Genomic DNA, 11680 nt, shown 5'->3' with positions numbered 1-11680 from the left:
CGCGGGCCGATGGGAAGGAGGGAAAGGAGGATGGCGTACAGCGCTATGCTGGGAGTGGCAGCGGGGCGGACGCGCCCGGGGGCGGGGCGGTGCCGAGCGGTGCCGAGCGGTGCCGAGCCGAGCCGTGCCGTGCCTCGCCAGTGCCAGGCGGCAGGGCAGGTGCGGGCGGGCGATAGCGGCGGTCGGTGTGTGGCAGAGATCGGGCAGGTCCCGGCTTCCCTCGACTTCCCGCCTGGTGAGAGGCTCCCGTTCCTGCTGTCCTGCTTGCTCTTCCCCGCGCTGCCCAGGCTCCTCCGAGCTGGCTGCTCCAGCCTGAACAGCCCCTTTCTTCCCCTCGCAGCCATTCCAGGCGTGCTGCCGGCTTTAGCGCTCCCTCCCGCCAGTACTCTTCGCTGCCTTTGCCTGCCGGGATGTTCTCTGTCCCTACGGACCGCAGCCTTGCCTAGCACGCCTGTTAATACCCTGCGCGTCCCTTCCCCAAATCCCGGCCGCTCAAGCATTTGCTTCTGCTGCCCCGCAGCATTCCTCTGCCCTGTACGGGATCTCCTCGCGCCGACCCAGGCGAAAAATACGGCTTCTGCATCTGTGGATGTCTTGCTCTTCTTGGTGTCATAGCTAAATTTCTCTCTCGCAACTGCCATCTTCAATTTTTTCTGTCATTTTTCTTCCCCCACCACCCCCGTCCCCAACTCATGTCTAGCCTGCATATAACCTCTCCTTTCTGGCTTTAACCCTCCAAGCTAATGTCAGTTCAGGTTTTGATAATATATACCCCCCACACATAATTAATCTAATGGTTCGCATTTCATCTGCGTTCTGGCACCTGGCTACTCTCGCTAATGTTTTCTTCCCACTTCAAACGTAGACTTTTAAGTCTTTACATACTTGTTGCCTCCATTCTAGTTGCACCATCCCACATCTATAATAATTTTATCATCCCTTTAGCATTTGTGTTCTTTCTTTGAAAGTCTTCTGTAGCAATTCAGTGTCACTGCACCTCTCTGTGATGGATACTAATTGTGTGCTGTTGTCTCAGGTTCTCTCTGTCCCACACCACACAATTCACTCTCCTGTGAATATTTGCAGTGGTGGGCCATAGATCTACTCTTTTGTGTCTTTCCTGGTAAGAACTACTGTCTACCAATCAGATTGGGTTTATTATGGTACATCAAATTTTTTCCAGTCTTTCCCTCCTTTCTTGATTGTGGGGAGCTAACTTATTTGAATACCATAAAAGTCTTGTCTCTGCCTTTTGCACAACAGCAGTTCTAGCTTGTCTTCTCAGACTGTTTCAGGACAACCAATATTTTGAGTGCTGGAAGAAGGTTGTTGAGGGGGTGAGGATTGTCTAAAACAATGCTGGCAAAGCCATGTTCTCACTTTCTGCCTATGGCTAATTATTCCTTTTCTTGGTGCACACTAAAAGTCTTGAGGTATGATTCACTCCACCTGACATTAGGCTTCTACCAGAGGCACCAAATCCTGCTACTTTCTCCTCCAGAGCCAGAAAAGGGATGAAATCAACTGTGGAGATAGATAGCACCAACTAAGATGAGAATTACTATACATAGGTTGCAGTCTTTCTTCCTTTCTCTACTGCTTGCTACAGCAGTAATTTGGGGTGGCTGAGCACTGAGGTCAAAGATTTAAGTTAAGTGATTGCAATGATCTCCCCACGCTCCTTATTTCTTTTTTTTTTTCCCACTGTTTTATTCTTTTTTTCCTTTATACAAACTAAAGAGGCTGATGGTGTAAAGACAGTTACATTTTATGACAGTCATAAAAGTTAGGAATTTTTAAAAACAGAAGCTAGAACTATACATAAGCAGCTGTCTCACACTGTAGTCCTTCCTAACAAAGACTCAGGTCTAGGAATTTAGTTAGGATTTTGGGTTTTTCCTTTAACACCTGAGATCTGGGTAAATGGGACCCATTTTATTTTTCATTGTTGTGTACTGCAAGTATGTGCCTAAGGAGTTAATGATTGCTGCAGTTAAGTTTTAGTAGTGTAAAGTTGTTTCTCCCCTGAGCTAGCAGCTTGCCCTTCTGGCTGGCTTTGCTGTTGCAAGGCTGACTGAAGTACAGCTCATTTGTGAAGGGGCTCTTAAACTCTTGTTCAAAACTTTTTGTTACAGGCTCTGTACCCATACAGAGCCTGATACTGCAGAACTTGCTTGTTGATTTCTATTTTGCTGCTAGCCTGTTCTCTGGAAGGGGAAACACATGCCCAGAATCAATTTGAGACCATGTCATAGCTGGGGTTGAAAGTCCACCACAGCCAATGCTGGAAAAGTAAACATTAAGGTTGGGAAGACCTTAGGAGGTAGCTGTTGTGCTCAGAAAAGCTCAGGTTTCTTACAAAGCTTTCTTGTGACTCCAGGCTTACAAAAATACACCCAAATCTCCTGATCCCTTGAACTGCATTCAGCATAGGATGTGTTTTCCCTACACCCAGTTGTCAGCTTGAGGACTAATATGTGTAATGCTCTGAGCCAGCTATAGCACTGACAGACACATCTTCTTCCAAAGTGCATAAGAAATTTAACATTACTATTGAAACTGTCAGTCTCTCCTTTGATTGCAGAACTACAGTTCTATTTTTTCTATGTATTCTTGAGTGAAATTAAAAAATAATTAACGTGTTGAAAGGAGCATATTTAAATTGTTCAACTATTATCTTTGTTGGCAGACCAGTCACTCTGCAGAGTACTGCACTGTAACTTCTTACCTGAAGAAATCAGCACGGTTTAGGAAATGGCCAAAGTCGAAAGGTTTGCTTTTCATGTCCCAAGTCTGGAAGAGCTTGCTGGGGGTAAGTAATGTGACACGTGACTTTATACAAACTTGTAATGTACTCTTCAAACTTATCTTAAAGCTCATACCAAAGTCTCTCTACAGCTAGTACATGCAGAATTCCTGCTTTTAGCACACTGAGATGTAAAGAACAGCATTGCTTCTCTATATGTGATGATTTCCTTAGAGGAAACAATGACTCCGCCCCCAAGCCCCCAAAATATTTAATCACACAGCCAGTATCTCAATCCCTTTAAAACTGCTGCAGATGCAGATTTCTGTGCAGGTTGTGAAAGTTTAAGCACTACACAGCAAACTTCTTTACACATATAGAATCATCTGTCCTCCTCTGCCCTCTAGTATTTCTTTCTTTTTCAGGACTGCTCAAAATAATAGCTGACAAGATGCAGTGTAGCATGGCAGATCCTCTTGCTTGAACCTAGTTGACTCCTCCTTTTGTGATTACCTTAGAACAGGGCTGCAGGAAACATCTTCTTTCACTTCTTTCTAAAGCATTTGTAAGATGTGCTCGGAATAACAGAGTGGATGAGGTTGTAGGGGACTTCTAGGTTCAGCCTCATGAGCTTCATTTCTTGCCCTAGCAGGAAGACATTATTCCTTCAGGCAGTCTCTCCCCTGCAGCAGATATACTAAGATTTTTTGTCTTTCGGATTGATCCTCAAGTTCAGTCTGCCACTTTCCTGACTGTGTGTTAGTTTGACATTTCTGTGTATGGAGAGAATATGTGGTCCCAGCAGTGCCCTGGGTGGTTCTCAGTGCTCTTCTCACCCAGCCAGACTGGGGCAGTAGGCCAGCACTGCTGTAGACCTGTAAGCTCTGCAGAGAACACCATGTACTTGCAGTAGAACAGCTTCAAAGAGTATCAGCAAAATTTCATCACAAAGCAGAATTTTCCTTTTGTCCCTGTCTGTCCTGAGGATCTCCAGTAAGCTGGGAATTGTGTTGCTATTCAGATTTTGGGTATGATTTGAGGAGTGCCCTTTGAATGTCTTTGTCCACTTATGAGAAGGTACTGAGATGTATTTAGAAATGTACCAAGTACCAGCTACTGACCCTTTTGGTCAACAGCTTGGTAAATCTGATCTTGAGAAGTAATGTCTGGTTGAAATCCTAAGTGGAGGAGGCAAAGGCACAGGCACAGCAAAGTGTTCTGCATAAATAAGGAACCGCCTGATTTGAGATCACAGGCTGGATGTTCTGTTCTTTAGTTTGAGGTGTCTGTCAAAGCAGACCCTCAGGCATGAAAGAACCTGGACCTTTCAACAGCACTATTTGAAGCAGTGTACCTGAAGACAATGCCACACTAATGGTTTGGAAATTGTTTCCAAACAATGGACTCATCTAATCCTCCCTGTTGTTTGAGTGACTTTGCAAGTTCTGAGCCTAAAAAGCATTGATATGAAGCAAAACAAAATTTTTAGATCTGGTTCATTATCACCAACACCATTCATTATCTGTCTTGTTGTGATAGTGGCACTTGTCAGAAAATCTCCACAAGAGCATAAACATGGATAGGCAGTATCCCATGGCAGTAGAAATTTCCAGACAGCAGAGACATTTTGAGATTACAATCAAGCTATTGCAAACCGTCTGGTTAATGTAAAGAACTGATTGTTGCCTCAGCTAAATCTTGCTTCCTCCTTTGCTCTTGCATCATACTTGACTGTTATCATAATTGTCTGCTCTTTGAAACAAACCCACTGCTGAATGTGATTGAAGTTTACCTGTTTTACTTCACATTGTGCTGCTCCTAGTGCTACTTGGAGCAGTCAGTCAATGTATTTCAATGAACATGTTTTTTTAAATTTTTAATTAATGTGGCAAACAATTATCTGAACAAACTTTTGCTCCTGTCTGAAGCTCAGAGTAATGTAACAATACCTGCAGATGTTAAAATCAATGGAGTTACTTAGGATAAGCATAAGTAATGTATCTTGCAGAAATAAAACCCAAACAGATAGGTTTATTGTTGTTAGAAACTTGTCAGACTCTTCCATTGTCAATGATTTTTTATTATTCTTTATTACAGTTTTGCAGAAAGGGCTTAAAGAGAACTTTGCTGATGCTCAAGTCTCTGTTGTAGACTGTCCTGATCTGACTAAGGAACCCTTCAACTTTCCTGCTAAAGGTAACCTAGCATTCCTGTCTTCCACTAAGACTTCTCCAGTTTTGCATAGTTTTGATCCTCTAAAGATGTTGAGAGAGCTTAAAATGTTTTTCAGGTAAAGAATACATAAAAGTTTTTCTTAACCTATCATTTCATACCTACTTATTTCATAAGCTTTATTTAGTGTACTGAAAAGGTGTTGAAATAAAGTTGTTATCTTTCAGATGAAGAAATTTCTTAGAGCCATGCCAATCACTATCTGAACCTAAGGAGTTGTGCTTCCATTAATTTTTAAATTCCTGGCATTCATGTATGTCAGTGAAACTGTTTTATTCTGAATGGGATTCATCTTCTTTGACACTAGCTGCCTGGAAGACAGACATGTCATCTGTGCTACTCATCTGAGTTCCCTCTGGCATCAATGGGAAAGAAACCCCTCCAAAAGGTTATTCATCCCTTCTTAAAGTACATATCCAAATAAGTGGGATGAATTGTCCTGAGACAGCTTTCAGCCTTCCTAAAATTTTGCAAGTGCAGTCCCAGCAGAGGTCCCTAATGTGTGGTGAGGGCATTACTGGAAAACTGGCAAATGGAAGGTGTTGTCCACTCTGGCAATTTTTTTTTGTGCTTAAAGAATGTTATTTACAACACATTGCATAGCATTAAATCCTACCGTGAATAATTTTAGGCTTGGACTTCTTAATAGTTCAACACTTTAAGCATGCTAGGGAAATAGTGTTCTCAAAGCTTTGAGAAGTTTTTGACAAGTTTCAGGAACGAGTTCTTTGGTGGGCTAGAATGTGTGCTTATTGAAGATTATTAGAAAAAAGATTTTACTAAGCTAATTGGCTGTATTTTTCCAGGAATCTGCGGAAAGCCTAGGATAGCAGATGTGGGAGGTGTTCCTTACCTCATACCTATTGCACAGAAAGAAAAAGTGAGTTTTTCCCTGTAGCTGTGGGGTTTAATACATTTGTCAAAAGAAAAGAAATAAACAAAGCTAAGAACTAGGAGATGCTAGGATTCTACACTTGTGAAAGACACTTTTCAGTGTTTAATGAGACAGATTTTGATGTATGTTGTATCTACTAAGAACAATATTTTAGTCTTTGAATAAAATGAGCAGGGAACATAAAGGTAGAATCTATCTTTTAGCAAACAAATGGACATCTACCAAATTTCTTACTACTACATGTTGTGTTCAGAGGCCATGTTCAACCTAATTATCAGAATTTTAACAAGGGTGGGTGTTGTGAACTAAATGCCTCCAGGACTACAGTGAACAGAATGACAATTGCAGATCAGAGCACCACATCAAAATCATACAATGGTTTGGGTTGGAAGAGACTTTAGAGATAATCTAGTTTCAACCCCTCCTGTGGTGAGCAGGGATGCCACCCACTAGGCCAGGTTGCTCAGGACCCCATCCAGGCTAGACTTGGGCACTTCCAGGCATGGAAGTATTATTTTTCTTTTGCAGGTTTATGATCTAAATACAGTTGCAAAGGACATAGAGCTGCCTGGAGCTTTCATTCTTGGAGCTGGAGCTGTTTCATCCAAAGTTCTTGGAATAAATGCTGAGGTCAGTATGTAAGTGTGATGGTTCTCAATAAATTCATGGAAGTATCATAACAGTAGAGCAGTATCATGCTGGGTATTCCTCATTTACAGCAATGTATTTAATAAACACTTGCACACCACAAACACATAAAACACATCAGAAGGAATTGAGATGAGGGGCATCCACTGAGGTGTGTACTCCTGAGATAATAAAGATTAATTTTTTAATTGTAATTCTTCAGGAAGCATGTGATTACCTTGAAGCATGCAAGAAACATGGGTTTTGAAACTGATTGACATAGACCTGACCAGAGGTTTTAATTCCAATATTTAGAAATGCTTTGCAAACTTACTGGTAAATGCCTTTGAAATACTCCAGGTCTTTTGCCTTCTTGGATGACTTTGTTTCACTGTTGTGAATTTTAAAGATACCACATAGAAAATTATAAACTGCAGGAGGGGTAAGAGACAAAAACTATTGCCTATGAAGACTTTGGTTAATCACAGTTTTTTCAAGCATAAACCTTTGGTTTTGCTGTCTCCTTTTGATGGATTTATTGGCAGATGAGATAGTCTATATCAGCATTAAATTTGGGCCACTGCAATAGTGGTTGTTACTGTACACTGAGAGAGTATTGCATAGAATTCCAACACTTGCATGCAGACTATAGATTCCTTCCTTCCACCCGCTCGCCCACATCTTTATATAACATTATGTTTAATTGTTCAGAAAAAGTAGACCTGTTTTCTGGACCTTTTAATTGCATTACAATATTAGTGCATTTTTCTTACCAGTGCAGACCTCATCCTGAGAGACAAAGCTGTGTGATGAAGTGGATTTTTTCTTGGGATCATGGTCCAAAGCTTAAATCACATTTATATGAGTTCAGTTAATTTGGCTGATTCTTACATGTTCTTATTGACTTATTCTTTCTTATATGTTCTTTTTCCCAGCTGATCCCTATTGTTCAAACCAAGAGTGAAAAAAAGCCTGCTGTAAATGGGAGCTACGTTGCTCAGATAAATCCTGCAGATAAAGGGTGCCTACTTGAGAAGTACAGCAGTAAATACACTGATTGTGAGTTTGGACTGTTGGCCAACCTTTATGCCAGTGAGGGACAACCTGGTAAAGTACGTACTTCGATCAAAGGTGACTTTGCAGTGTTTTGTGACTGAATGGAAACTCATGTTTCTCCTAGCAGTGTTCTATGATAATAGTAAAGTAGTAATTCCATAAGAGAAACATGCAAAAATGAGGAACTGATGCCAGTGATTGAGGGGAAGAATTAGTGGAGACAGAGGCACTTGAATTTTTGAGGGATAGGCATTAGTTTACTAAAACTTTTCCATCATAAATCATTCATCTAAATCCAATCCAAACTAGCAGTGACTTAAGGTAATTGTGCAATATACTTGTGTAAATGAGACGTGGGCACTTAGGTAGTTTTTTGCACAAGTCCTTCTCCTGACACAGCCAGCAGTAAAAGATGCTGGCAGAACAGTCAAAAACCTGACTGCTGCATGGAAACTGAACAGTCTCCTCTGTTACCCAGTGTTTCTTTCGGACAGAGTGGAAGCCAGCTGGTGGACAGAAGGGAGTTGCTCAAGTCACTGTCTCATGTATGGGTAAATCTCTTGCTGCCCAGCTCCCTTTATAGGCAAAGCTAGCATTGAACAGAACTAAGGTAAAGAGAATTGCTCACATACTGGAAAGATGGAAATGCAGCAGCACTTGCATGGAGGCTTATCTTTTCAGAAAGTGATCTTGGGTTATCAGCTTGGGAGAATTTCAGAGCAGCTTTCATAGACCTTCTCAGACTACTGCAGCAGGAGACAGCAGTGACAAACTGACTTTTATCTTCCAGGTCATTGAAGTGAAAACCAATGGAAGAACCGGGGAGCTTAACTTTGTGTCCTGTCTGAGACAAACTTTAGAGAAACACTATGGAGAAAAGCCAGTTGGGATGGGTGGTACGTTTATCATTCAGAAGGGGAAAGCAAAGATTCACATTATGGTATGTTGTTCTCAATGCATGTAAACAGAAGTATAAATCAGGGTGTCACATCTCAGTTGCTTCATTTTGTTTTGTATTTTTAAATGGATGCATAAACTATTAGGATGAGCACTGTATTAAAGTAAGGAGTTGACATTACAAAATCAGTGTTAGAAAACTAGTAATTCTATTTTAGTTGGCATTAATGCCATCATATTTTGAAATCTATGTGCAGCTAAAGAACTGGAGAACTACTGTAAACTGAATTGAAATGAAATACATGAACTCAGATGATACTTATAAGAAGTATTAAACTTTTTTTAAATAACAGAGCTTCTAAAATGTACCAGGAGGAAGACCATCCTCATTTCAGTAGATCTTCCACTACCTGTGCAATGAAAGATGCAGTATTTTGGTTGCTTGTGTTTCTGGGAGAAACAGAGTGATGGACACTGGTGAGCTTCTTTCAGTCAAGAAGGAAAATTAACAGAATAGTAGGGAGGAAAAAAGCAAAGTTGCTTCAGAAAAAGTAGCCTGATGCAAGTGTTCTTCCTTTAACTTAAAAAGCTTTAATTTTTGCTCTAGCCTCCAGAATTTTCTGCCTGTCCCCTAAATACTGATGAGGATGTGAATAACTGGCTCAAATTCTTTGAAATGAAGGCTCCACTGATTTGTCAGCCAGTAATAGTTTCCAGAGATCCGGTGAGTCTCTTTTTCTTATTTCTAAGTATAGACTGAGACCTATAATGAATTTTGGATGTGATTTTCAGTTCTAGAATGGGAGTGTGTATATATATTGTGTTCGACTCTTCCAGAGCAGGGGCAGTGATTGAGAAGTTTCTCATTTCTGTGAATTGTTTGAATTGAGGATAGGTCAATCTGTTCTGAAACCTAGTGGTTGTTCATAGTGGATTAAGTTAATGGTTCTGTTCCAGTTGCATGTATGCAAGTGTTTGCATCCTAAAGCCAACAGTAAGGTTTACATTCACTGCTGGCCACACTGGAGAAATGTCAAAAGCATGGAAGGTGGTTCAGCCACGTGTTTATGTAGTACACTTTCATAAGAACTCCCTCTGCTAATGCTGTGTCAAAGGACATGAAGCATGTGTCCTGTTCCTGATGTAAACTGAAGTCTGCAAAGTCTCATGCTGGAAATTTACCTAGAATCTTTCACAAGCACCAAACTCAACAGCAAATAATTTAGGATCAAAACCATTCTGGTTTCAAAAACCTTTAGTGTTCATAATTAGGAAAACTATTTGTTTAAAAGTAACCAGAAAGCCATAGATGAAAATGACTATTTTATAAGTAACAATGCAGTCATAAGTAATAAAAAAACGTTTTTCCAGAGGTAAGTGGGACATACTGTAGGCTTAAATATGTTAAAGGGTGTAATTTTATTGTGTCATTATGTGGCAGCCTTTGGCCTAAGGCTAAACTGTGTGTATCTTCACATAATCCACTGATGCACCCTTTCAAAGCGTCCACCGGCAGAGCCAATGCAACTTATGTGGTGGATGCCTCTGGGTTTCTCCTGTCTGCATGCACTGCAAGCTCAACAGCACTTGGCTAGGCCTGTGGTTTTGGAAATGTTTGAGTGTCACTATAGAGAGCAGTAGACAATGGCATTCTAATGCCACAGCGCTATTCATTTGTATCCCCTTGCAGCCCAGAAAACTGATCCTGTCCTGGGCTATGTCAAACCAGGCGTGGCCAGGTCAAGCAAGGTGATTCTTTCCCTGATGAGACCCCGCCTGGAGTGCTGCATGTAGCTTTGGGGTCCCAAGAAAGATGTGAACCTGTTAGAGCAGGGCCCAAGGAGGGCTATGAAAATCAGCAGAGGGCTGGAGTACATCTTCCTATGAAGAGAGACTGGAAGCTGACATTGTTCAGCCTGGAAAAGAAAAGGCTCCAGAAAGACCTTATTGCAGCCTTCCAGTACTTAAAGGAGGCTTTTAGGAAAGATGGAGAGAAACTTCTTACCAGGACATGTAGTGACAAGAGAAGAGGCAACAATCTTAAATTGAAAGGGAACAGATTTAAACTGGATATATGGAAAAAAAAATTTAGGTTAAGTGGGAAAAGGAAGTGGAACAGGTTTCCCAGAGAAGATCTGACTCCCCCATCTGTGGGAGTGTTCAAGGCCAGGTTAGATGGGGCTTTGAGCAAGCTGGTTGAATGGAAGATGTCCTGACCCATGACAGGGTGGTTAGAATATATGATCTGTGAAGGTCCCTATGAACACACCCGTTCAATGTTACATAAAACTGGTGATGTTGATCTCATGGTTTAGGATATTAGTTGCTATTTTAGTCACTGTTTTTCCCAAATTCATCTAAGCTGGCTCTCAAAATTGGAGTAGACAGTCCCTTCAGCACATGGGCTTGTGGCAATTCAGTGCAAAGAGGTTTAATTTCCAGTAGGGATTCCATTGGGATTAAATAATGTAAAGGGGAAGATTTCCAAATAATGGGGGGAAGGGGGTAAGGTTAAAAAGGAGATCTCAGTCAGATTGACACCAAAAGTTGGGCCTGTCAGGGTTTCTAAATTCTTTTGTCTTACTGGTTTCACAAGTGTCTTGCAAGTTTTCACTGCTTAACGTTTGGAGATGTGTGAAAACACGCATTAGGATAGACTGTCCTGCGACTTTTAAATGCTGTTGCCATGCGTTGTTGACCGGCCTGTCTGGTGCCAGGGGTTCGATCTGCGTGTGGAGCACACGCACTGTTTCAGCCACCACGGGGAAGGAGGGCACTACCACCAGGACACCAGCCCGGACAGCGTGCAGTACCTGGGCTACTTCCAGCCCGCCGAGCTGCTCTTCCGCATCGACAGGCCCCAGGAGACTCACCTCGTCGGGAGAGACTGAGCCCCGCGGGCCGGTTTAATCTTCCTCAAGTACAAATGCTGATTTTTGTAATGCTTCCAATGATGCACACTTGCCAGATTTAAGAATAAATATGAGAACTGTTAGCTGCCGCCTACTTAATTGTGTCAAAGGGCAGAACTCGGACCATCCGTGTCGTTGGGAGTTATGACGGAATTCAAACGGTAATTTAATGACAATGTTATTGTATGTTTTCCTTTTCTTTGGCTAAATTTCCTGCGTGGCCACAGCTGACGAGGGGGAACTAGAGGTGACACTATGTTTAGAATGGGACATGAAACCAAGTTTTGGCAAAAAATAAGGCCGTAAGAGAAAAAG

General features: G+C 41.7%; 1 protein-coding gene across 3 annotated transcripts; it reads left to right on the top strand.

The window, feature by feature from the left end:
- The first annotated feature begins 82 nt into the window (after nucleotides 1–82).
- On the top strand, nucleotides 83–11448 carry BKGD (beta-keto-L-gulonate decarboxylase). 3 transcript variants are annotated; one of them, XM_014261359.2, is made up of 10 exons: nucleotides 97–235; nucleotides 1037–1123; nucleotides 2690–2812; nucleotides 4844–4942; nucleotides 5785–5858; nucleotides 6402–6503; nucleotides 7436–7612; nucleotides 8347–8496; nucleotides 9061–9177; nucleotides 11171–11448. In XM_014261359.2, exons 3-10 carry the CDS (start codon nucleotides 2755–2757, stop codon nucleotides 11342–11344), a joined length of 951 nt encoding a protein of 316 aa, XP_014116834.1. In that variant the 5' UTR covers nucleotides 97–235; nucleotides 1037–1123; nucleotides 2690–2754; the 3' UTR covers nucleotides 11345–11448. The 3 variants fall into 3 exon arrangements, with proteins under 3 accessions (XP_014116785.1, XP_014116834.1, XP_087907751.1); XM_014261310.2 differs by lacking the exon at nucleotides 1037–1123 and having other exon boundaries at nucleotides 83–235; XM_088051625.1 differs by lacking the exon at nucleotides 1037–1123 and having other exon boundaries at nucleotides 105–159.
- Nucleotides 11449–11680: the final 232 nt, after the last annotated feature.

The sequence above is a fragment of the Pseudopodoces humilis genome, chromosome 2 (assembly GCF_049639895.1).
Source record: "Pseudopodoces humilis isolate 2021_Gansu_Grassland_sample_001 chromosome 2, ASM4963989v1, whole genome shotgun sequence".
Classification (NCBI taxonomy): domain Eukaryota; kingdom Metazoa; phylum Chordata; class Aves; order Passeriformes; family Paridae; genus Pseudopodoces; species Pseudopodoces humilis.
This window is presented reverse-complemented; position numbering and strand designations above follow the sequence as displayed.